This window comes from Capra hircus, chromosome 18, assembly GCF_001704415.2.
Source record: "Capra hircus breed San Clemente chromosome 18, ASM170441v1, whole genome shotgun sequence".
NCBI lineage: Eukaryota > Metazoa > Chordata > Mammalia > Artiodactyla > Bovidae > Capra > Capra hircus.
Genome location: NC_030825.1, coordinates 21,889,642 through 21,912,621, shown reverse-complemented (window position 1 = coordinate 21,912,621; position 22,980 = coordinate 21,889,642). Strand labels below are relative to the sequence as shown.

The following is a 22,980-nucleotide window of genomic DNA, read 5'->3' as shown; positions in this document are numbered from 1 at the left end:
CCTGGTTCGATTGCTAGGTCAGGAAGATTCCCTGAATGGACAGGCTACCCACTTCAGTATTCTCAGGCTTCCCTGGTGGCTCAGCTGGTAAAGAATCTGCCTGCAATGCCGGAGACCTGGGTTCGGTCCCCGGGTTGGGAAGATCTCCTGTTGAAGCCAACTACCCATTCCTAGAGAATTCCGTGGACTGTACAGTCTATGGGGTCACAAAAGAGTAGGACATGACTGAGCAACTTTCACATAGTTCACTACTACAATCCAGAAATCTGGATAGAACTGAAATAAAGACTACACTGTACAACTGTTTTACAAACCTTTATTGGAAAGGCTACAAATTTTGCATTGCCACTGCATTGCTTTCCCTTAGTGTTGTGGGGGAAGTAACCTTGGATACAAAACTGCTATGCTCTTGCAGCTTGCCCCGGCTGGCTGTGAAAGTCTTTGTGCAATGGAGGTAGAGTGGATAGGGCAATAATTGAAACCTCACAGGCCTTGATCAATGTCAGGACCTTTTTTTTTTCACTCAGGTTCTAGAAGACCTAGAAATAGACTGCAAGTACTACAAATAGGCTCAGGGATGGCATAATACATTAAAACTGTTTAATTTTCAGTTTTCTCCCATTCGTCTTTTACAAACGTTTCTACAACTGATCTATTTTTTCCCTAAAATAAGTGTGTTCTAAAAATACCTACTCTGGGAATGAAAAGATAATAGAAGATGAAAAAGCAGTATATCCTTTCCATAGTAGTTTTACCTGATTTTTCTCATACCAGCCTAAGAGTCTTACCTTTCTGTAAAACAACAATAATCAATGCTTCCCCCAGTCTCAAATATTCAACTTAATGGAGACAAGAGAATCTTTAACTTAACATTTAATGAAAACAGAGCATTTTAACAGGTTCTATGCAGACATGGTTCTAATACTGATTTGCTGTTACCTTATTTTTTTAAACAGAGTGGGGTAGGGAAATACAGAGGCCAGGTTAACTTGGCCCCTATACTCAGGACCATGAGTTACATAACTTAGATGTCCTTGACTCTACAAAGCATTAATTGAAGCCAATAAAGCCCATTTCTACCAATGTATCAAACTTTCTCTAGTCTTTTGAAACTATAAAATGGGCACGAGCCTGAGGCATAAGCTTCAGGCCAATGGTTTTTAAACACTGTTTAAGGACCAGAACTAGGATACATTCTCCAGTTTAAGGATAGATTTTACAGTTCAAATTATGTCCTTAAGGAAAGATTTTACAGTTCATAATATGTTCTTTCTAAAAATGTGAGACAAAGAGTAATTTACACCAACTGCTTTTTATTATTCAGTTCCAGAAACCTTTCACAAGATGGTAAAAAAAAAAACCCAAAAAACAAACAAAAAAAAAAACCAAAAAAAAAAAACCAGGTGGGGCGGGGGAGAAAGAAAGAAAGAAAGAAAAAGAAACATCCCCCAACCCCGCCCAAAACTTTACAACCACAGCTCAGCTAATGATATTTTCTCCATTGTTCCCAGTCAGCTCCAAACCCATTGTGTGCAAAGCCCATTTTCCCATGCATCTAAATGATAGATACAGGCTATGAAATTCTTTATTCTATTTGTAGCAGCTTATGCAGGTGCAGCCAAACACAAAGCTTCAGGACAAACTGTACACAAACTTTACAATGTGGGAATTGAATTTAAAATATGAAACATAAAATCTACACAAAACTGATAAAAATCAAGCACAGATATCAGGACTGAAACTTATAACCCATGTGTGAAAGGGAGTCTTGTTTCCTTTCAAGTGCTTTATTCTGCTATAGAACAGTCGAAATGAAGATGTAAAGCTTTGTGGTTAGTTTAAATTATACACTCTGTAGATACTATACCAATTTTAAAAGTTACACATAGACCAACAGATGTCCATCAGTTCATCTGGGTTGACCAGACGCTCCAGCTGGATTGCAGAAAACAAACCAGGCCAATGTGGAAAGAAACTCCCCCTGTGCAATCTGTTTGCAGAGTTTACTGATGGGCACATTGCACTCCTGGTCCGTGATGGCTACTGCTTTCCTCATCAGAGCTATCATTATAGGCTTCACGCCTCTGGCCGCCTCCAGAGCCCCGAGTGCTATCGAATTCTTGAAGCTCTACCTCCTCAGTGTCTCCAATAATATTTGGAACTTCTGGTCTAGATGGCAGAAGATCTTCTAACTCCTTCATTAAAATGAACAAAAATAAGATTAGCTTGAAGATTATTATCTACTATCAATTTCCCTTTTGATAAAATCCAAGGTATATGTTTGACATTTAAAATCTTTGCACTTTAAGCCAGAGATCACAAATTGATGACCCACAGACCAAATCTAGACATCTTTTGTGCAACCCATGTACTGATTAGAAAACAATAAACAGATTTAACTGCTAACATGTAAACACTGGAAAACTTCACATTAGACATGTCTTCCTGCATGAACGACCAGAAGATGCTAGGCTGGGGTAAGAGATCTGCTCTCCAGGGTCACAATCCTCCTACCCCCACCTCACGCCGTCTGCTTATGCCTTCACTAGTCCCGACTTGGCCCCATAAACTTTTACAGCAGCTATTTCCACTTTTAAAAAACAATGAGGCCAGACCTTCAATCACTCAAATTAATAAACGATGTGATCTAATCTTAGCACTCAAAACAAATGGAAAGTGACAAAGAAACAACCATTATTAAACTTTAAGTCATCTGTTGCCTAATACTTACAGAAAGTTTATCTGGGTTGATCCAGTTGTTTTCAGGAAACTGCACATCAAACTTTATGTAAAGATCACCTTTTTCAAAGGGATTACGATATTGTGGCATTCCTTCACCTCGAACTACACGAACACATCCTATTATTTCAGTAAATAAATAGGGGAAGATATTAAGAATTTTACCCAAGCAAGTGCTCAATAATAAATGCTTTTTGAGAGTCACCCAGTGTAGAAGATTACATAGAATCTTAGATCAGACAAAAATCAAGATTTACCTGGTTCAATTACTTTGCCAGGGGGATATTTCACCACAATCTGACGTCCATCAAGGTGCTTAAATGTGAACTGAAATCCACAAAGAGCTTCAACAAGTCCTATCTTATATGTCATGTGCAAATCATTCCCATCTCTCTGGAACACCTACAAATGAAGCGCACAAGAAATATCGAAACTATGGAGGCATGCTCTGTTGTGCTGTTTAACTTGAATCAATTTCAAAACCTTAATTCTACCATTTACTGCAAAAGTCAAATTGCCACCATCCCTAAGTTCCCTAAATTTATCAATATATATAAGGAAATCTAGCTATTCTCAAGTAATATGCTAGAAACTTCGATCACAAAAGAATTGGAATTGGGAATACAATGGCTCATAAGGCACAGCTGAAGCTTAAAAAATAGAACCAAGTATATTTTACAATTATGGCCCATTTCTGAACCATGAGCGAAAAGGTGTACAAGACCCAGTGGGATTCTGTAGAACAGGTTCACCTGGAATTTCCTCCAGACATGATTCTAAGAGGGGAAGGCGAAGGCCTAAGCTCAACTGAAAAAGCTCAACCAGTAAAAGGGCTCAAACCCAACACTTAAGTATCAACAAGTTTTACCTAACCTAAGATACAAAACTTGCTTAGGTGAATGTAAACCAAATGCTAAAGAAAGTTGGCTTATTAATGCACTATAAGCCTATGGACTATGTAATGCAAAGGTTATTCAACAAGCATTTTAAATACTGTTTCTGAGCATTCAACATGCAGGAAAAAAATACATCCCATTTCACATATGCCCAACTTCTGCTTCTTAGAATTTTCAAATATCTATACTAACTTTTGAAATTTATCTTGAAATAAAATTAACCGCAGGGAACAGTCACCTAGATTTTTTTCAATAGACTCTCTTCCAAAGAATAAGGCTGGCTGGTTAATTCAGAGGAAAGGAAATCTGAAAGATAGACTCTTTTCCTAAACTATCCTCCTAAACTTACCTACGAGTAAAGTTAATCTCAAACCATTATCTTGACAATTGGTCCTGGACCAGGAGACTCAACAGCACCAGGAAACTGGTTAGGAATGAACATTCTTGGGCACCATCCAATACCCACTGCATCAGAAACTATGAAGGTGAGGCCCAGCAATCTGTCATTTTAATAAGCCCTCCAGGGGATTCGAACGTATACTAAAGCTTAAGAACCACTGAATTTATATTACCTACATTGAGTTTACTGAGGTGTTTCTTACAATCAGAGGAAAAATTAATTTAAGTAAGGTTTCTTTAATGCAGGACTTTTTAATGCTTTTGCAAATTTGCAAAATGGAAGTGTTTCTGAACATCTCATTATATCATTGTTCCAAGAACCATCCTTAACCAAGTATCATTTAGTTAAAGCAATATTAGAAGGAGCAAGAAGACATACTATGTTCTTGGATAGAGGAACTCAAACTAATTAAAAAAAAAAATGGTATTAGGGCTGGGTATTGTGGGGGAGGGGGCCAGCAACAAGGGTGGTTAGATTAGACAATTAGATGCTAAAATTCAAACAGAAAATAAACAGGCAAGTATGGCCAGGAAATTTTTGAAAAACAAGACTAATGAGATTACCAAGAACCAGACAATAAAACACTTAAAAGCTGAAATAATTTCTGAAAAATAGAGGAGAGACTAGTATCACCCAATGTTACCCACCACTGTGGTTCTTTGCTGTACAACTTCATTATAACAGCAAAATCACCGACACACACACACACCTACACTGAAAGATGATACACAAGCATACATATTACTCTCAAAATTGCACTATTTTTTTAATCAGAAGATTTACATTTTGTTTCAAGCTACAGAACCCACCCTGATCTCATGGCCTCACAATTCCTACAAGTGTTGAGAGTTTTTAAACAAAAAACCCCAAGCAAAATACAAGCTTGTTCATGAACTAGTTCAAACACTGACTAGTTTTCTTAAGAGGGTTAAGAATATTCTCAGTGGTATAAATTAAACAAGATGCTTAAATCTCATTTTGGGCTCAAATTTACTTTACCAGTCAATAGAACTAAGAAGGAAAAATCTTTGACCTCTTACTAGATGAACTTCCATTCTAGCCTTTATCATCTTCTATTTTCTACTTTAGACAACCAGTAGCATCTGCTGTTTGTTAGAAAATCCATGTAATTCCACTGTAGCCAATAATTTTAGAGGTTGATTCAGTTCCACATACCTCCTTCACAGTCCCCAGAAAGAAGAGCAGGTTATTCTTTATCTCATTTGATTCTACACTATCTTTCTGAGGGATGAGTTTTGTTTTTAAGTATGCAAAGCCAAGCCCAGGGAAACCAAAACTAGTAGTACATGGGAGCCAGAACTTAAGTCTCTTGCCTCTAAGAACAGTGATTTCTATTTTGTAAAACCCAATATACTTACAGAATATTTCAACCCATAAGACAGAATTCTAGAAATTATTTGTTAAAAAAAAACCCAAAGCAATCTAGGGACCCTTGTCATTGGTAGGCTTGGCAATATTCACAAAGGAAAAGACATATTGCAATTTATAGATTTTCACTTTCAGATTTGCTGAGGCAATAAATTTGACTAGCATTCCTTGAGAAAGGCTAGTGTAGTAGTAAGCCAGTCTAGTGAAGGAATGAATCTAATCAAACTCCCATAATCTGCATCTCAATATGGCTTTATTCTCTATTGGATTCTTAGTAATTTTTAAAATTTATTTGTAGAAATCACCGTCATATGGGAGAAAATTTTATTGCGAACTAAAAAAGGTGGCTGACTTGTGATCTAGACTTCCAAAGGAAGTCAAAACGGCAATGCGATCAAGTACAAAGCCAGGATTCTGTCAAATGCTTCTATATTCAAGAACTAGGTGGGCACCACAGCTCCACACATGTTCTTCATGAATGAAAAGGTCTATAATATACTCCACTGCACATGTAAAAAATACAGATGCAATGGTATAATCAAAATAACATACTCCAGGCCACACTGTTAGCTCAGTTCATTTTCCCATGCACATTAACAAAGCAGTCCCCAAACTTTTGGGCACCAGTTTTGTGAATTCTTCCCGGACTGTGGGGTGGAGGTGGTGTAACAATGTTCAGGCAGTAATGCAAGCATGGGGAATGATAGGGAGCAGTATATAAAGCTTCACTCAAGGTCCAGGGGTTAAAGACCCTTGCATTAACAGATAAAATACTGAGTCAATCAGAAATTTAAAAACAGGGAGTTCCCTGGCAGTCATGTGGTTAGGACTCGGCACTTCCACTGCTGTGGGCACAGGTTCAACTCCTGGTCAAGGAACTAAGCTCCCACAAGCCACAAAATGCCCCTGCCCTCCGCTACCCCCAAAAAGAGAATGAGAAATTTAAAATGCAATGTTTTTAAAACTGCAGAACTTTTTTTCCAAGAAAAGCTCACATGGATACCCAGTATGTAAAACAAATCAACAGAGCAGTACTGAGGACTGACACCGTCACCAACTCACCAACCATCGAAGGAGCTCACAGTGAAAACTAAGCTGCCTACATTATCTGGTCCAATTCCTTATTTTCATAAACAAGGAAACAGGGGAACAGATACAATAGGATTACTTAAGTACAGTGCCAGTCAATGGCAGAGCCGGGACCAAGATCGGCTCCTACCGTGCTTCTGACAGCACCCGTCTTGCTGGTCTACTAAACAATTCAGTTCTTATGAACTCAGCCAAACCACTTAACAACTTCATCTATATTCAATGCTACTTCAGAGAACTCAAACTGATCTAACCTGTATCTTGGGCTTCCCTCATAGCTCAGTAGGTAAAGAATCTGCCCGCAATGCAGGTGATCCGGGTTGGATTCCTGGGTTGGGAAGATCCTCTGGAGAAGAAAATGGGAATCCACTCCAGTTATTCTTGCCTGGAGAATCCCATGGGCAGAGAGGCCTGGGGGGCTACAGTTCACGTGGTTGCAAGAGTCGGACACGACTTAGCAACAAAACCATCACCAACCTGTATCTTGCATACAAGACCCATTTCTGATCTTCTGAGGCAAAAATAAAACAAAAAGGAAATTACCTCATGCTCCTTTTCTTGTAGCAAAAGAACAATGTCTCCTGGTTCCACTCCTGGGGCCTGGTCTGCTTCCCCAGTAAATGTAATTCTCTGTCCATGTTTCATGCCTTTGTCTACGTGGACTTCAAGAATCTTGACTTCTTTAATCACTTTCTTCCCTTCACATTTTTTACAGCGGTCCTTTTCATTAATTACCTCTCCTGGAAAAAGAGGTCATTCAAACTTCCAGCAAGGGTACTATGTTGCACTCTTAAGTAAGACAGGTCCTGATAACGCCTTTATTCACTAAATAAATTTCCTGTACTTCTTTAAACTGCTACCTGAACTTTTCATGAACATTCTTAGGAACAAAACTCACATCTTACTGCAGATTACCTAAAGGACCCAGCTACTCTATTCCAGAATATAAAATATCTTAAATAACATTATCTTACCTCCTGACACTACTTCCTAAAGTTAAAACACAGCCTGAGGATCAAGCAAACAAAACGGGTGGTCAGACACTAGAACTTCTACAAATGCTTCACTTTTTGTCTTAGTTTCATTTAAATTTGACAATGGAGTGACAACCCAAATAAAAATTTAAATATCCTTTATGACTCCAACAGTTTTTTCTTCCATGTATTCTGAAATATTTGATCAGTGGCATAATAAAATAAAACTGAAGTCATACAATAGTATATCATGAAGAAGATACCATCAATTTCTAATGGCTGATTATTGGCACACTTTAATGCTTAGGTAACATAAATGACTTTAGGAACACTGCTTCTGCAAGGTATGTTCTGCAAAGCACCAGTTCCTTAAAATGGTAATGGCACATGGGAAAAGATTTCAGTCAACTCCAACTTCTTGAGTGGGAAATGTCAGCAACTTTAATAAGGTAAAATGCACTAAGACTCTTCAGGAGGGAAATATGGTATGTGGCTCCTCAAAATTATCTTGTCACTTTCAGAAGCAATTTGGAAAAGGGTATTCTAGAACTGTCCAATATAGCAGTCATTAGCCACTTGAGGTTATTTAAGTTTAAAATAATTAAGAGCTCAGTTCCTCAGCCACACCCAGGTGGCTAGTGGCTACTACAGTAGCCATTACATACATAGAACCTTTCCAGCACAGAGAACTTCTTTTGGGCAGCACTGCTCTAGAACTGGGCCGGCAAACTAAGGCTTCCAGGCCAAGCTGGGCATGCCTTTGCTTCTGTAAATACTGTTTATCCAGAACACAGTCATGCCCACTTATTTATATATTATCTGTGGCTATAAAAGTGCTAAAAGGGTAGAAGAGTAGCAGTTTCAAAAACCATTAACCTACGAAAACCTAAAATATTTACTTCTGTAAAATAAGCTTCAATTATAATGATCTATCCTCAAAAGCTAACTAAAGTTTACAGTAAAATACTCTACTTATCAGAATGAGAACTAAACAATTTGCTGTCTCCCTTTTACATTTTAAAACATAAAGGATAAGTAAATAACAATAAAATACAAAAGGACAAAAAAATTTGCCCATCTTTTTGGAAAAAGACTAACATTCCACTCAACATAATATAAATTTACTGTTTACTGGTGTTCACTGGGCCTGTGCAAAAGGAAATAATATTTTTGCATTTTTAAAAATAACTACCTTTTACAATATGATGCCTATAAAAACACGCTGAAAAAGAAAAACTGTAAGCCTCTCCAATTTCTGCATTCCCAACCCATTCCAACAGAAAGGCAGGGCAACACTGGCATGCATACCTTCTCCATTACAGTCGGAACACACCGACTGCATCTGCTGTACCATCCCTGGAGCCAGCTGTCTGATCATGATGCGTACGCCTCGACCCCGACAAGCACTACACTTCTGAACAGCTCCAGACTTCCCACCTTGGCTAAAGCAAGCAAAAGTATAAATTAGATTTTCCCCCTCTAGGTCATGAAAAATGGGAATTGTGCTTTTTACTTTCATCGTCAACCCCCAAAGACTGGTATTTTAACCAACTTTCAGAGGTATCAGAAACTGTTCTGGGTTGGGTAGTCACTTTGAAATCATGAATAGTTTTTATTTGATATAGACTCAATATGTGACTCAAACAACAGATGACATTTATTTCATAACCAGGAAACACACTCACCCACTGCAAGCACTACAGAGTACATTCTTGCTAAGTTGTAGTTTGGTTGTCTTGCCATTATACAGGTCTTCTAAAGATACTCTGTGGAGAAAAGAATTAGATTCAAATTTTGCCAATTTGTCTTAAATACAAGAAAGGATTAGCTGATACAGCTAATTTCACTATAACCTTTTAAACAAAGAATTCAAGAACATCTTACATTAAGTCAACTGAGTGAGATTTTATTTTGTAGCTCAAATTGTTTATGGCCATAAATACAGGTGGCACTTAAAGCCAGAATGTAAAGGATCAGGCCAATAACTGACTGTGCTGTATTTTCTGATAAAGCTGGTAACTACACAAATTCAAAACATCACACCTTCTTCTAGCCTTAGACAAAACCTTCACCTAATCCAACCCTTTGAATGAAGCAAAATTATTATCCTCATCTTAGAGGACAAAACTGAGGCACAGAGAGGTTAAGTAACTTGCCCAGGATCACACAGGCAGTCTAGCTCTGGAGTTCATGCTCTACTGTAAGCCTCTGTCTCCTTCAAGGACAATTCAGAAAGGCTACAAAGTTATATTATAATTTCTGGGAGACACTCAGATTGGGTATGTCTTTAAAAAAAAAAAACAAACTGGCTTTATTACACTGTAACAGAGAATAGGTTTCCAAATAGAAAGCCTACAAGCTTTCAATGTCTGAAAAACCCAGAGAATTATAAGCAAAATTTGAGCAACTTTTACAAAAATTTCAAAGGGGTCCATGACCCCCAAATGGTCTAGATAAAAAGCCTATTAAAAATCCCAATTGATAAACCCCAACTTGCTTTTATTCACACAACATATTTGAACTGCAGGACTATTCATTTTCAAATAAACCTCAAAAAAAATCTATTTATACCAAAGTCTCAAAAATATTCATTTACAACTTGGAAACAGCTTGCATTTAACTTGGTTTTATCCTTCTCATAGTATTTTTAAATCTTTAGTAGTAAAGTGAAACTGAAGTTGCTTAATTTACTTTAAAACAAAGGAACAAAAATATTTTAATTAAATAAAGGAACAAAAAAGTTAAAACTACCTTGCAAAGCACCTACATTATTTTGCAGCATTCGAAGCTAAAATTTTTATCCATTCTAAACAGTGTTAAGAATAAAGCACCTAAGAACAAAACATTACCAACACTTCTAAACTATGGCATATCTAGACCTTAGACCAAAGTACTTGGTTCCATCAGCCTTTTATCCTCCTCTTCCTAAGAACTTTTAACCAACCATTTACATGATAGGTAGGTCTTCTTTGCCTTACATATTAAATTGCAATTAGTATGCAACACCATTACATAAGAGGTCAGCAAGAAAAATCGTTATTTCAATAAACATGGCAAAGAAAGAAAAATGTGGGTAATGGTCTAGTGAAGCTGGCACTCTCCACCAGTGGAGCTAAACTGACACATCCTCTAAAGACAATATAGTTGTATTTATTTATCAGCCTCAAAACACTGATACCTCCCCAGGAATCTCTACCAATGAGACAAAGCTGTATATAAAGATACAGCAGCACTATTCATTATAGGAAAAAAAAAACCTGGTAACATCCTATAGAAAAGGGAATGAATAAATAAATCATGGAATGCAATATTATAAAGACATCCAAAATGAAACACTGTAATGAAAATTTTAACAAATCATGTTTTATGGTCCCCTTATCTACTCAAATGTATAAACTAGAAAATATGAAACACTGTAAATACACACTTGAACTTTAGTGCCAGGCATTTGCTAGTAAAACCATTATTGGTTCATGGAAAGTTAACAGATAAAAAGATTTCACAGAATGTGGCAAAGTAAAATAGCTATTTTCGTCTTGGGTTCACAGTCTAAGATTAAGGTAAGATACCATTCATATGTTGGCAGGTTAATGTCAGGCTTGAAGCCAGCAAGCTCCATGAAAATCAATTTAGGAGAGCTCACACTGAGGATTAAGTAACACGTGACTGTAACACGTCAATCAACCAGTCTGATGGTCACTCACTTTGTAAGTTTTTAAATTAAAACTAACTCAGAAGGTTTAAATACTTCAGAGAAAAGATCTTAATTGAAATTTTAAAAACAAGAAGGCTCAGAAGCATATACGAAAACCACCTTCCCACTCTGTAAAAACTCCAACCATCCTTTAAGATCTGTCACCAAATACCAACATCCAGGTTATTAAATTCAACTTAGCCAATAAGGACAGTATGGCAAATGGAAGATTTTTCTTTTTCTGATTAAAGATAGAATATTTTTTGATACTTTTCCTCTCCTGTACTGAATACTTCTACTTGGAAAAAAATGTGCTTAGTATTTTTAAAGAAAAAAAGAGATACTCACTTGAGTGGATGCATCATGTCTTCTCCTCTTCTCCTGCCATTTCGACTTCTGCTCTGATTACCCATGAAGCTAAATAATCCTCCACCAAAGATGTGAGAGAAAATGTCATCCATGCCACCACCTCCACCGCTACCTTCCCGAAGACCTTGTTCTCCATATCTGTCATAAAGTTCACGCTTCTCAGGATTTGATAGTACTTCATAGGCAAAACTTATTTCTTTGAACTATGAACAAAAAGGAAAAAGGAAAACAGTTGGATTTTCAAAGGACTAGGGAAAGGCTATAGGAATCTAGAATTCATTTAATTCTAAGAAAAGTTATAGGTGGTCCTATTTACCAACTACCACTACCCAGAATGTTAAATATACCCCTATTATAAAGTCCAAAATATTAACATAAAAATATGGCTTTTGGGGCATAAACGGACTTTCCTTACAACATTCCCTTTTTCCCAAAAAGGGCAATTTAAGTTTAAAACAAAAATCTCGGGGGGGGGGGGCGGATTTCAAATAACTTACTTTGTCACCAGCATTTGGATTCTTATCAGGATGGTATTCTTTGGCTAACTTTCTGTACGCCTTCAATAAAAGATTGAAAAAAAAAAAGGTTACATATAAAGACCAGTTTAAAGACTTGTTGAGTACTAACTTTAACATCCAAATTTCTGAGAAGCAATACTTCCATTGGCACTGTTGGACATATTCCATCTTAATACCATTTACTCACTAATAACAGAGTAAACAGTAGTTACATTAGAAAATACATTACACTGAAGACAGACGCAAACAAAACCACAGAGAAAAACAAAACAGTGAAACGTCCCATATTTTTACTATTGTCAAACGTCTTTGATGGCCAGTAACCACATCAAGAAGACTCCAATAAACTAAAAAATTAAGCTAAGGTAAGAATCCGGGCTCATGATGGCTCCTCTAATTGTAGTATCAGGAAAAAGCCAAGACACCCTCCTATGTCATGTTTATTTTCATACGGTGAATTGACTGTGGTCTCAATTGGAGTGACTTCAGTCTTCGCGAAGCTGCATACATTTGGGTGACTGAGCTATAAACCACTTAAGCGTTCATTCACAGATAGATGAATTATGTAATAGAGAACAGCATTTCCGGTAAGGTAACAGGAAGTCCTTTTACTCTGAACTGCACCCGTCCCACTGACTAAGAAGCATTCTCATTTTTCTAAGCTTACAAATCCGGATACTTTAAGCCCCGTGAAGATGCTGTGCGACTTAAATGTCTAAAATGCTTTGAAATCCTGCGATGAAGAGTCGCAGCACTGCAAAGTGCGATAATGAGGCCTTCTATTTATTTTTAGTCAGTGTACACTCAGGTGTTTGGCTGGGACCCATGGCTTCTTCCTGAAGCGTGTAGAGAACATCTGGGTTACCTGCCTACAGAACAATGCACCCAAACACAGACCCACGCCACCTCCGGGTCGACAGGCGAGGGAGGAAGCCGGGAGAAGCTCCGCAGCCGCGGCTCCCAGGAAACATCCCTAAGCTTCCCCAAGCAGCCAGCGGGGGCGGCCTCGACCCCTCCACCAGGCCCCAAATCAGTCCCGATGCGGCCGGGGCGCCGACGTCCGCGGCGTGGTCAACTCCTCTCCTGGGGCTGGGATGCGCTGGGCGCCTTGGTCCAACCTGTTTTTCCAGGGTGGTGACCTCCGCACGAGGAAGGCCGGGCAGGCAGCTGCCTCCCGGGAGCGCCCGGCCTCCGGCACTCGCCGGGGGAGGGAGGAAGGAAGCGTTTTCGTAGTGTTTGCGCAGAGGTGGGTTTTATTTGCTGCATCTGCGGGCGGGCGGGCGGGGACGGCGGCCCAAGGTCAGCCGGGGCCGGAGTGCGCGGCCCGACGCGGGCCGGTCTCGCCGCCGGCCCCCAGGCTGGGCCGGCCGCCGCCAGCTCGCGGGCTGCCCCGCAGCGCGGCCTGGCCGTCCCAGTCGCGCAGGCCCGCGCCCCTCACACCTGGCCCAGCCGGCCCGCGCCCCAATACCTTCTTCAGCTCGTTCTCGCTGGCGCCAGGCGGGACGCCCAGGATGTCGTACAGTTTCGTGTCGGCCACGTTCGCCATGGCGGCCGGCCGGGCAGCGCTCAGGAAAGAAGGCGGAGAAGGAGGAGGAGCGGAGCCAGGCCCTAAGCAGCGGCAGAGGTGGCGGCAGCGCAGGCGGAGACAGCGAGGAAGTGGAGGTGGGGCTAAACTTTGACCCGACGCACGGCACTCCGTGACGTCGCTGCGCAGAGCCAGCCGCGAGCTCAGGGGACCGTTGGGGTCGTGGGTGGTGAGGGAGCATGCTGGGTACTCTTCTAGATTGAGGCTATGGGCCGCCAGATGAGGTCCAGCGTAGAAACCCGGAGAACTAACTCTTCATGGGGCTCTCAGGGGCATTAGCTCTTTCCAGAGGCATTTATTGGGGGGTACTGAAAGGATGAAGAAGCCGATGCGGCCCACGGCTGCCCCTTCGGTCCACTTCCAGTCCCGCCGTAGAGAGTCTGTTCCGGGCTCGCGGAGGTCTTCCTCAGAGTTAAGAGATGCCGCCCGCGGACCCTGTGGGTCTCGTTCCTTCCGGGCTTAAGATGAAAAACATCTTGTAGGACTTGAATGGTGTTTTCTATTAGGTTCTATTAGGGCATTTTCAAGCATTCACCAAAAATAGTGTTAAACTGTTCAACGGTTAGCTGCATTTTGCCGATTTTGTTTAATGTACCCCCCCCTACCCCTTACTTACAGTGTCTTAAGGGAAATCATTCGTTTATACTCTGTGTGTATACATATATTTTTTAAGGCATGATCACATCCCCACATGTAATGAAATGAACTCATCTAATTCCTAATCTGCATTTGAGCCTAGTGGCTCAGTCATGTCGGACTCTGCGACCCTAGCTACTGGAGCCTGCCAGGCTCCTCTGTCTATGGGATTCTCCAGGCAAGAATACTGGAATGGGCAGCAATTCCCTTTTCCCTGGGATCTTCCCTACCCAGGGATGGAACCTGGGTTTACTGCATTGCAGGCAAAAATTTTTAAGGACTGTTGTTTAGACTTTCACCATTGTCCCATGTCCTTTCACAATTGGTTCGTAGCATCTAGAGCCACAAGTTCTACCCCTTGCATCTGGGTCAAGTGCCTAAGTCTCTTACTTGTTATATAATAACTTTAAAATTAGTCAGAGGACTAGATGGTATCATCAGCCTGGTTGGGCGCACAGTCATCTGGTGATTGTTGCTCATGATTTAGGTTCAGAAAATGTTTGCCATGCACCTAGCCACTGACTTACCTTGTGGCTCAGCTGGTAAAGAATCCGCCGGCAATGCTGGAGACCGGGGTTCGATTCCTGAGTTGGGAAGATCTCCTGAAGAAGAAGGAAAGGCCACCCACTCCAGTATTCTGGCCTGGAGAATTCCATGGACTGTATAGTCCATGGGGTCGCAAAGAGTCAGACAGGACTGAGCGACTTTCACTGTTTACAACGTGTTAAGATGATGACCAACGTAGATAGCATATTCAAAAGCAGAGACATTACTTTGCCGACTAAGGTCTGTCTAGTCAAGGCTATGGTTTTTCCTGTGGTCATGTATGGATGTGAGAGTTGGATTGTGAAGAAGGCCGAGTGCCGAAGAATTGATGCTTTTGAACTGTGGTGTTGGAGAAGACTCTTGAGAGTCCCTTGGACTGCAAGGAGATCCAACCAGTCCATTCTGAAGGAGGTCAACCCTGGGATTTCTTTGGAAGGAATGATACTAAAGCTGAAACTCCAGTACTTTGGCCACCTCATGCGAAGAGTTGACTCATTGGAAGACTTTGATGCTGGGAGGTACTGGAGGCAGGAGAAGAAGGGGATGACAGAGGATGAGATGGCTGGATGGCATCACTGACTCGATGGACGTGAATCTGAGTGAACTCCGGGAGTTGGTGATGGACAGGGAGGCCTGGCGTGCTGCGATTCATGGGGTCGCAAAGAGTCGGACACAACTGAGCGACTGAACTGAACTGAAGATGTATGGTCTCCTGTTCTGGTGGAGGGGAGTGTTACAGAAGAATAAGTCATAATGCCTAGCTTTTAAACTCACTAATTATTTATGGAGATAGAAAAAATAACATCTTCTGATCCTTTGGAACCTGAACTAGTATAGTAATAAAGACTCCAGCATAGGCATCTCACTTAGGAAAACCACTTCTCCCTGGCATTCCTCCAGACCTAGTTTGGAGGGCTTTGAGTGCCAAGCCAAGGAGTTGAAATTTATCCTGAAAACCCTGGGGAGTAATTGAAGTCATGATTCTCTTTTCACCTAACTCCAGTTTTTCTCAAATCCTGACCAAAATGCTGCTCTTTGAGTGAAGTCTTTCTTGACTCCATAACCAGTTGAACATTGCTTTCTTATTTGAATTCCCACTACCCTTGGCTTGTGGAACTTGAATGGTATTTTGCCGTGAGTCTGAGCTCCATTAGTAGGTTCCTTAGGGGAAATTCACTCTTCTATTTTTGAATGCAGATGGTCTAGTTTTGAATGCAGTAAAGGCCCCGATAATTTCAATTCCTCCACTTCCTTTTCACATTTTGAGTGGTTCATAAGAGGCAATATAAAGTTGTGGAGGAGTTAAAACACGTAGGTTGGTAGCCTGGCTCTGCCATTTATTAACAACATGACCTTGAGCAAGTTACTTAACTTTTCTGAGGCTATTGCCTCACATGTAAAATGGGGTTTAATAGTTTTTTATCATTGGCTTGTTCTGATGATTAAAAGAGTTGATATACAGTACTGAAAACAGGAGCTAAAACCAAGTAAATATTAGCAACTTTTTTTTGCCCATTTGCCTATAAACTGTCACCATATCTCTATTCATTGTCTTTATCTAAATTCTTGGCTTTCCAAGTGGGATTTCCCAACTTCCTTCATTGCCTATGTGGAATAGTCCTCAGTCCTTCTTGGTGATCTCGGCTATCCAGTTCTTCCTGCTTGCTGATTACCAGATTCTCTCTTTCCTCCATCCATTCCTGTTCCACATGAGATTATGAACTAAAAACTTTGTCTGAATTGCAACTTTTGTATAGTTCATTATTTTATTTTCATCTTATTTTCTTTCTGTCCATAAAGAGTTAAACTTCTATTTGTTCCAGTTTTCTTAATTTTTTTTTTTTTCAAAGGTTTTCCCTTGGTTAGATTTTAGCTTCTGTTTTCTAGTGAAGAATAGCTGGGTAAGTCCCACCGCCAGCACCACTCCCACCCAAGTCAGATTTACTTTACTACCTGACTTAAATCAGTTGTCACAGTTCATATTTTTATTTTCATTTATTTACAATAATTCCTCCATTTCTGAGCATTAATTGTAGTCAGCATTGTTATTTGCTAATGTTATAGGTCAACAAGCTATTTCAGAACAGTTCTGTGTGCTTCAGCTGACACATGCTCTCCTCCCTGTCATCACATACTGAGTCAAACCTGTGTCAGGGTGAGCACTGTAACATTTTCAGCCACTGACTTTGTATTTTTAAGGTAGCTCATTTATTTTAGCTCCATATTTAGCTAATGCCGTGAAGGGAACAAGATCTTTATCTCATTTCATGTTTCAGGCATCATAAAATGCTGAGTCACAGTGCATCTGAGGGCTGCTCTCACTAGGCAAGTGATTCAAAGTTTGAAGTTGGAGTGGTTTCAGATTTCTGCCAGGTTTATATTGTTGTTCAATTTCTTTTTCTTCTTTAAATTTACTGTGCTTGTGTAATTTTGTGGGATTGGGAGTGGGGTGGAGGAGGGTAAGGACTAGGGAGAGACTGTATGAACCAGAAAGGCCATTCATATTGTTCACAACTAACTGAATACAGTACCATGAGATCCATGATTTTAAATAGCCTTAAATATATGGTTCAGGCAGTTCAGACAGTAGTTTTGCTTTCTGCCTTTTATCTAACTAGTTTTTGTGTGTGTGTATGCATGTGTGTGTGTGTGTGCACTTGAATGTTTATTCTGCTGTTGTGTGGAATGTTCTGTAAATCTAACTAGTTTTGAATGTACAAAGCAGATGACGCCAGTTGAAATGTTTGTCAGGGCATACAGAAGACATACCCTTGTCATGAGGATATTAGTACAATTAGAATTGATGATTGTTGGTACTCTGAGAAAAAAATTGTGGAGTTTGGATCGCTGGATAATCTGTATTCCTTGCAGTTCCTAAACTAGATTGTTTAGTAATGGTACAGCATGGTTATATAGGATATATATGTATATGTGTGTGTATATATTGCACATACACAGTACAGTGTTTCTATGAACTGTGTTACAGTCTCATTTTTGTGCATGTTCTTAGTTGCTTCCATAGGATGCATTTCTAGGATACTGTTAATATTTTCATTTTGTCAGTTTGCATGTGAAGAGCACATGCTTTTGTTCTGGCATATAATCTTAATATATTCTAAAGTTGTGGGTTTGCTTAAATAAAATTTCCATACCTTAAGTGTTAGAACAATTGTTAATAAACAATTGACAATATAGATTAGGAAAATCATCCAAAATCTATACTGACATTTAAGTATCAAATATATCTATATATAAATATATATGTGTGTGCATGTACACATATACACACATATATATACATTTATATACATACACATATACATATGGTGTACATCATTGTATAGCTCCACAGCTAACCTGTTAAACCCTGTCATGTCAAACCTTTCTTGTCAATTAGCACGTTTAACTTTTCAGTTTGCTTATATCATTGCAATAGTAGAGTAAGCAGAAAAACTGGAAAGTTTAACCATTTGTTTAGGGACAAATAATGGGGAAAATATGTCTATATATTTATTCACTCATTCAACAAATATGTATTATGGACCCATTATGTGTTGGGCATTCTTTAGGGTAAGGGATACAATCATAAACAAAAAATCTTTTCCTTTACAGAACTTACATTCTAGTGGTGAAGATAGAAGGTAAACAAACAAGTAAATACATGGTATAACAGATGAAAAAGAAGAAAGATAAGGAACTATTGGGGTTGGACAGTATTTTTATTTACAATATTTGGGGAAGACTTCATTGATAAGGTGACATTTGAACTGTAAAAGAAGTGATGGAGTTAGCCACAGGAATATTTGAGAAAACTTTCCAGGCAGTGGCAAGCAAAGGCAAGCAAAGGCCCTAAGGCAGAACATGCCTGCTTTATTAGAGGAAGGAGGCCAGTATGGCTGGGTGACAGCAGGTTAAGGAGATAGTACAAGGAGCTAAAGTCAGAGATGTTGTGAAAGACCCAGTTAGGTCCATTGTAAAGACTTTGGCTTTTACCCTTAGTGTGATGGGAAGCCTTTAACAAGATTGACCAGAAGAGAAACATAAACTAAGTGACATTTTAAATGGGTCTGTAGGACCTCCCTGGCGATCCAGTGGCTAAGACTATGAGCTTTCAATGCAGGGGGCTGGCTTCTGGTCAAGAAACTAGATCCCACATGCTGAAAGAAAGATCAAAGATCCTGCATGCTGCAACTAAGACCCAGTGCAACCAAATAAATAAATACTAAACATAAATAAATGCATCCAGTAACTGTTGAGAATCTATTGTAATAAAACCCAAGAGAGGGATGACTTGGGCCCAGGTTGAAGACATGGAAGTTGTTGAGGAATGGTTAGATTCTGGATATATTTTGAATTTGGAACTGATAGAGTTAAATCTGGGGTGGAAATGGTAAAAATAAGAGTTCATATTAAATTAGAGATGCTTATTAGACATTCAAGAAGCAATGTTGAGTAAGCAGTGGGTTTATAAAAATGGAGTTGGAAGGGCTGCAGTTTAGATGTAAATTGAGGACTCCCTCAACACATTGATGGTATATAACTTAAGACTTGGTAATCTCACCTATGATAGTTTACTCAGTAACTACACATTAGAACCCCTGGAGGAACTTTTTAAAAATTCCAGTGTCCCAGAGGTCCTGACTAAACTGATCAGAAATAGAGGAAGGCATTATATTTTTTTAAATAGTCTATTTTTGAATACTTAGATTGATTCTATTTTTGAATACTTAGATTGCTATAGTTTTTTTTTAACATAGTAAATGTTTTTTTACATTACAATGTTTTTTTTAACATTGTAAACAATGCTTCAATGAACTGCCTTATAGTCTAATTTTTGTGCATATTCTTAGTTGCTTTCATAGGATACATTTCTAGAATATTGTTAATATTTTCATTTTGTCAATTTACTCCTGAAGAACACATGCTTTTGTTCTGGCATATAATCTTAAAATATTCTGGGCTTCCCTTGTGGCTCAGCTGGTAAAGAATCTGCCTGCAATGCGGGAGAGCAGGGTTTGATCCCTGGGTTGGGAAGATCCCCTGGAGAAGGGAAAGGCTACCCGCTCCAGTATTCTGACCTGGAGAATTCCATGAGCTGTATAGTCCATGGAGTCGTAAAGAGTCAGACACGACTGAGTGACTTTCACTTTCACTTCACTGCTGAGATGGGAAAAGGACATGGAATGATTGGCTAATACACAGCAGGAGGGCAGAAAAATTGGCAAAGGGCTTGGCAATAGCCTTTAAAATATTCTAAAAGTGTGGGTTTTGTTTTTAAATAAAATTTCCATACCTTAAGTGTTAGAATAATTTGTTATTAAACAATTGATAATATAAATTAAGAAAATCACCCAAAATCTATAGTGACATTGAAGTGTCAAATCTTCTTCCTAGACATAGTGCTTAAAGGTCTTAACATTGTTTAATCAGAAGAAATTGTTGCTAAAAATTTCTTCTGATTAAACAATGTAAATGAACAGAATCCAGAAAGTTCATTCAATTCTGACTTAGTCATTAAGGTAGTCACAATCTGAAAGTCAGCTTAATTTTCTTATCAGATACCTTTTTTCTCAATACATTTCATCAGGTTAAAACAAATCACAGTATCAAAGACACACAGTATAAAATGTTGGTAAACAAGGATCAGGGCTTCCCTGTTAAGTATGGAATTAGGAAGCTCAATTGCAGGAATTCAGGCAGTATGGACTAGGATGCCAACAGTAAAAATGGAGAGGCGTGAATGAATTCGGTATCAGTTCAGTTCAGTCGCTCAGTCGCGCCCGACTCTTTGTGACCCCGTGCACTGCAGCGCGCCAGGCCTCCCTGTCCATCACCAACTCCCAGAGTTTACTCAAACTCATGTCTGTTGAGTCGGTTATGCCATCCAACCATCTCATCCTCTGTCATCCCCTTCTCCTCCCTCCTTCAATCTTTCCCAGCATTTTAGAAATAAAGCCTACAGGTAATATGGATGAATCTCATTGCTATTTCCAGGTATTTCTCCCTCCCACATTCCTGAAAACATAAAGCCTTTAGTTTTTAGTCACCAGATAACATCATTTACTACCTGATATTGCATTGTCAGTTTATTGACCCTTGTTACTCCTCTTATTTCTCTTGTAGCTCTTGGTTTACTCTCCAGCTTCACTTCTGTCTTAATTTTTAGCTTGAAACATGTGTAAATGATCCTTCTAACACCCTGGCCACTTCCTTGAACTCACATTCAGTGGTCTTGTCCTCCATTGCCATGGAGCTACTTACTCTGGTGGTTTTATAACTTTGTCATTGCCAAACTCTCATTAATCTCATTCACTGATTACCACTTATCTTTCCACTCCCTCTAATACTCTGAACCCAACAATCTTTCAACCACACCAGGACTGTATTTAGCAAAGTGGAGACCATTATGAGAATGGAACAAGGACTTTTAAAGTGTACAGTGGAGAGATGATAATGTTTCATGGTGGATGTCAGAATGTAGTACTATCAATGGGTTATGGGGTCCTGGTCCTATAAGGGGATGGATTTGATATATTAATAGATGTTTGAAAGATGGGAAAAATTGAAATGATTTCATATTTTTATTTGAGGCACTAAAGTGGTGGTAAAATCATTTACAGAGATGAAAAAGGCTAAGGAAGGAGCAGATTTGGTGGTTGTATGAATCAAGACTATTAAATATTTTGGCAGAGTTAAATTTGAAATTCCAGTATCTAACTAGAAATGTAGGCTAAGGAACCAAATCTAATTAATCACTTAGAGCTCAAGGAAGAGGTCAAAGCTGGGATAGAAATTTTGCAACAGTTATCCTAGGTGGCTTTCAAAGTCTGGGGAGTGGTTGAAGTCACCTTCTAGGCCCAGGGGAAAGGAGGAAAGGAGATCCAACCAGTCCAGCCACAGTTTAAGAGGGCTGCACTTTCAATCTGAATAAGAAGGCAAAGTTCATAGGAGTTGACGCTATGGGAATTTTGATGGGCAGTGAATTCCAGAGGGCAGAGAGGAAGAATTTCAGACTTAATTATTTTAGACCCAATCGACAGGAATTTAAATTTTTACTACTTCAAATTTTTTCCAGCTCAAATCTGGTGTGATCTGGCTATAAAAACTCTTGAATGGTTTATTGTTGTTATTGTTCAGTCGCTCAGTCATGTCCAACTCTTTGTAATCCCTTGGACTGCAGCGCACCAGGCTTCCCCGTCCTTCACCATCTCCCGGAGTTTGTTCAAACTCATGTCCATCGAGTTGGTGATGCCATCCAACCACCTCATCCTCTATCATCCGCTTCTCCTCCTGCCTTCAATCTTTCCCAGCATCAGGGTCTTTTCTAATGAGTCAGCTCTTCACATGAGGTGGCCAAAGTATTGGAGTTTCAGCTTCAGCATCAGTCCTTCCAATGAATATTCAGGACTAATTTCCTTTAGGATGGACTGGTTGGATATCCTTGCAGTCCAAGGGACTCTCAAGAGTCTTCTTCAACACCACAATTCAAAAACATCAATTCTTTAGCACTCAATCTTCTTTATGGTCCAGCTCTCACATCCATACATGACTACCGGAAAAACCATAGCTTTGGTTTTTCCAGAATGGAAAATGGTTTTCCAGGATGGTTTATTATAGAGCTTTAATTATATCAAAAGATGTTGGCTATTTTTCCAATTCTAGCATAATCAAGAGTCCTAACACTTTCTCTCTAAATATCTGGGTCTGAAGGATTTATCAGTTTCTTAAAGGAAAAAGAAAGAAAGAAAAAGAACTTGATTCAGCCTACTTAAATGATTATAATCATTTAATCATTTCATTAAATGATGTTCAAATCACCTATTCTTCAGTTTCATCTATCTCAACTTGAATCTTTCTTATACCTATGAATTTATGAATGTAGACATCTTGCTTTGGAGAAGGCAATGGCACCCTACTCCAGTACTTTTGCCTGGAAAATCCCATGGACGGAGGAGCCCAGTGGGCTGCAGTCCATGGGGTCACTAGAGTCAGACATGACTGAGCGACTTCACTTTCACTTTTCACTTTCATGCATTGGAGAAGGAAATGGCCACCCACTCCAGTGTTCTTGCCTGGAGAAGCCCAGGGACGGGGAAGCCTGGTGGGCTGCCATCTATGGGGTCGCACAGAGTCGGACATGACTGA

General features: G+C 39.5%; 2 protein-coding genes across 3 annotated transcripts in view; one reads left to right on the top strand and one right to left on the bottom strand.

Moving 5' to 3' along the window:
- On the bottom strand, positions 857 to 13,740 carry DNAJA2 (DnaJ heat shock protein family (Hsp40) member A2). Its single transcript, XM_018061973.1, has 9 exons — positions 13,537 to 13,740; positions 12,048 to 12,107; positions 11,530 to 11,753; positions 9,173 to 9,253; positions 8,796 to 8,929; positions 7,057 to 7,253; positions 2,997 to 3,141; positions 2,732 to 2,859; positions 857 to 2,195 (listed from the first exon to the last, which is right to left on the bottom strand). The coding sequence occupies exons 1-9, from the start codon at positions 13,612 to 13,614 to the stop codon at positions 2,004 to 2,006; spliced, it is 1,239 nt and encodes a 412-aa protein (XP_017917462.1). The 5' UTR covers positions 13,615 to 13,740; the 3' UTR covers positions 857 to 2,003.
- Positions 12,114 to 22,980, top strand: part of LOC108637964 — a 77,541-nt gene continuing 66,674 nt past the window's right edge. The window contains exon 1 of one of the 2 annotated variants that reach the window (XR_001919443.1): positions 12,114 to 13,314. Coding sequence is in view for 1 of the 2 variants with exons in the window: in XM_018061974.1 (XP_017917463.1) it covers positions 13,613 to 13,730 (118 nt within the window). In the remaining variant the exon portion in view is untranslated. Of the gene's footprint in view, positions 13,315 to 13,611; positions 13,731 to 22,980 lie in introns of those variants that run through there. The other variant, XM_018061974.1, reaches the window with a different exon arrangement.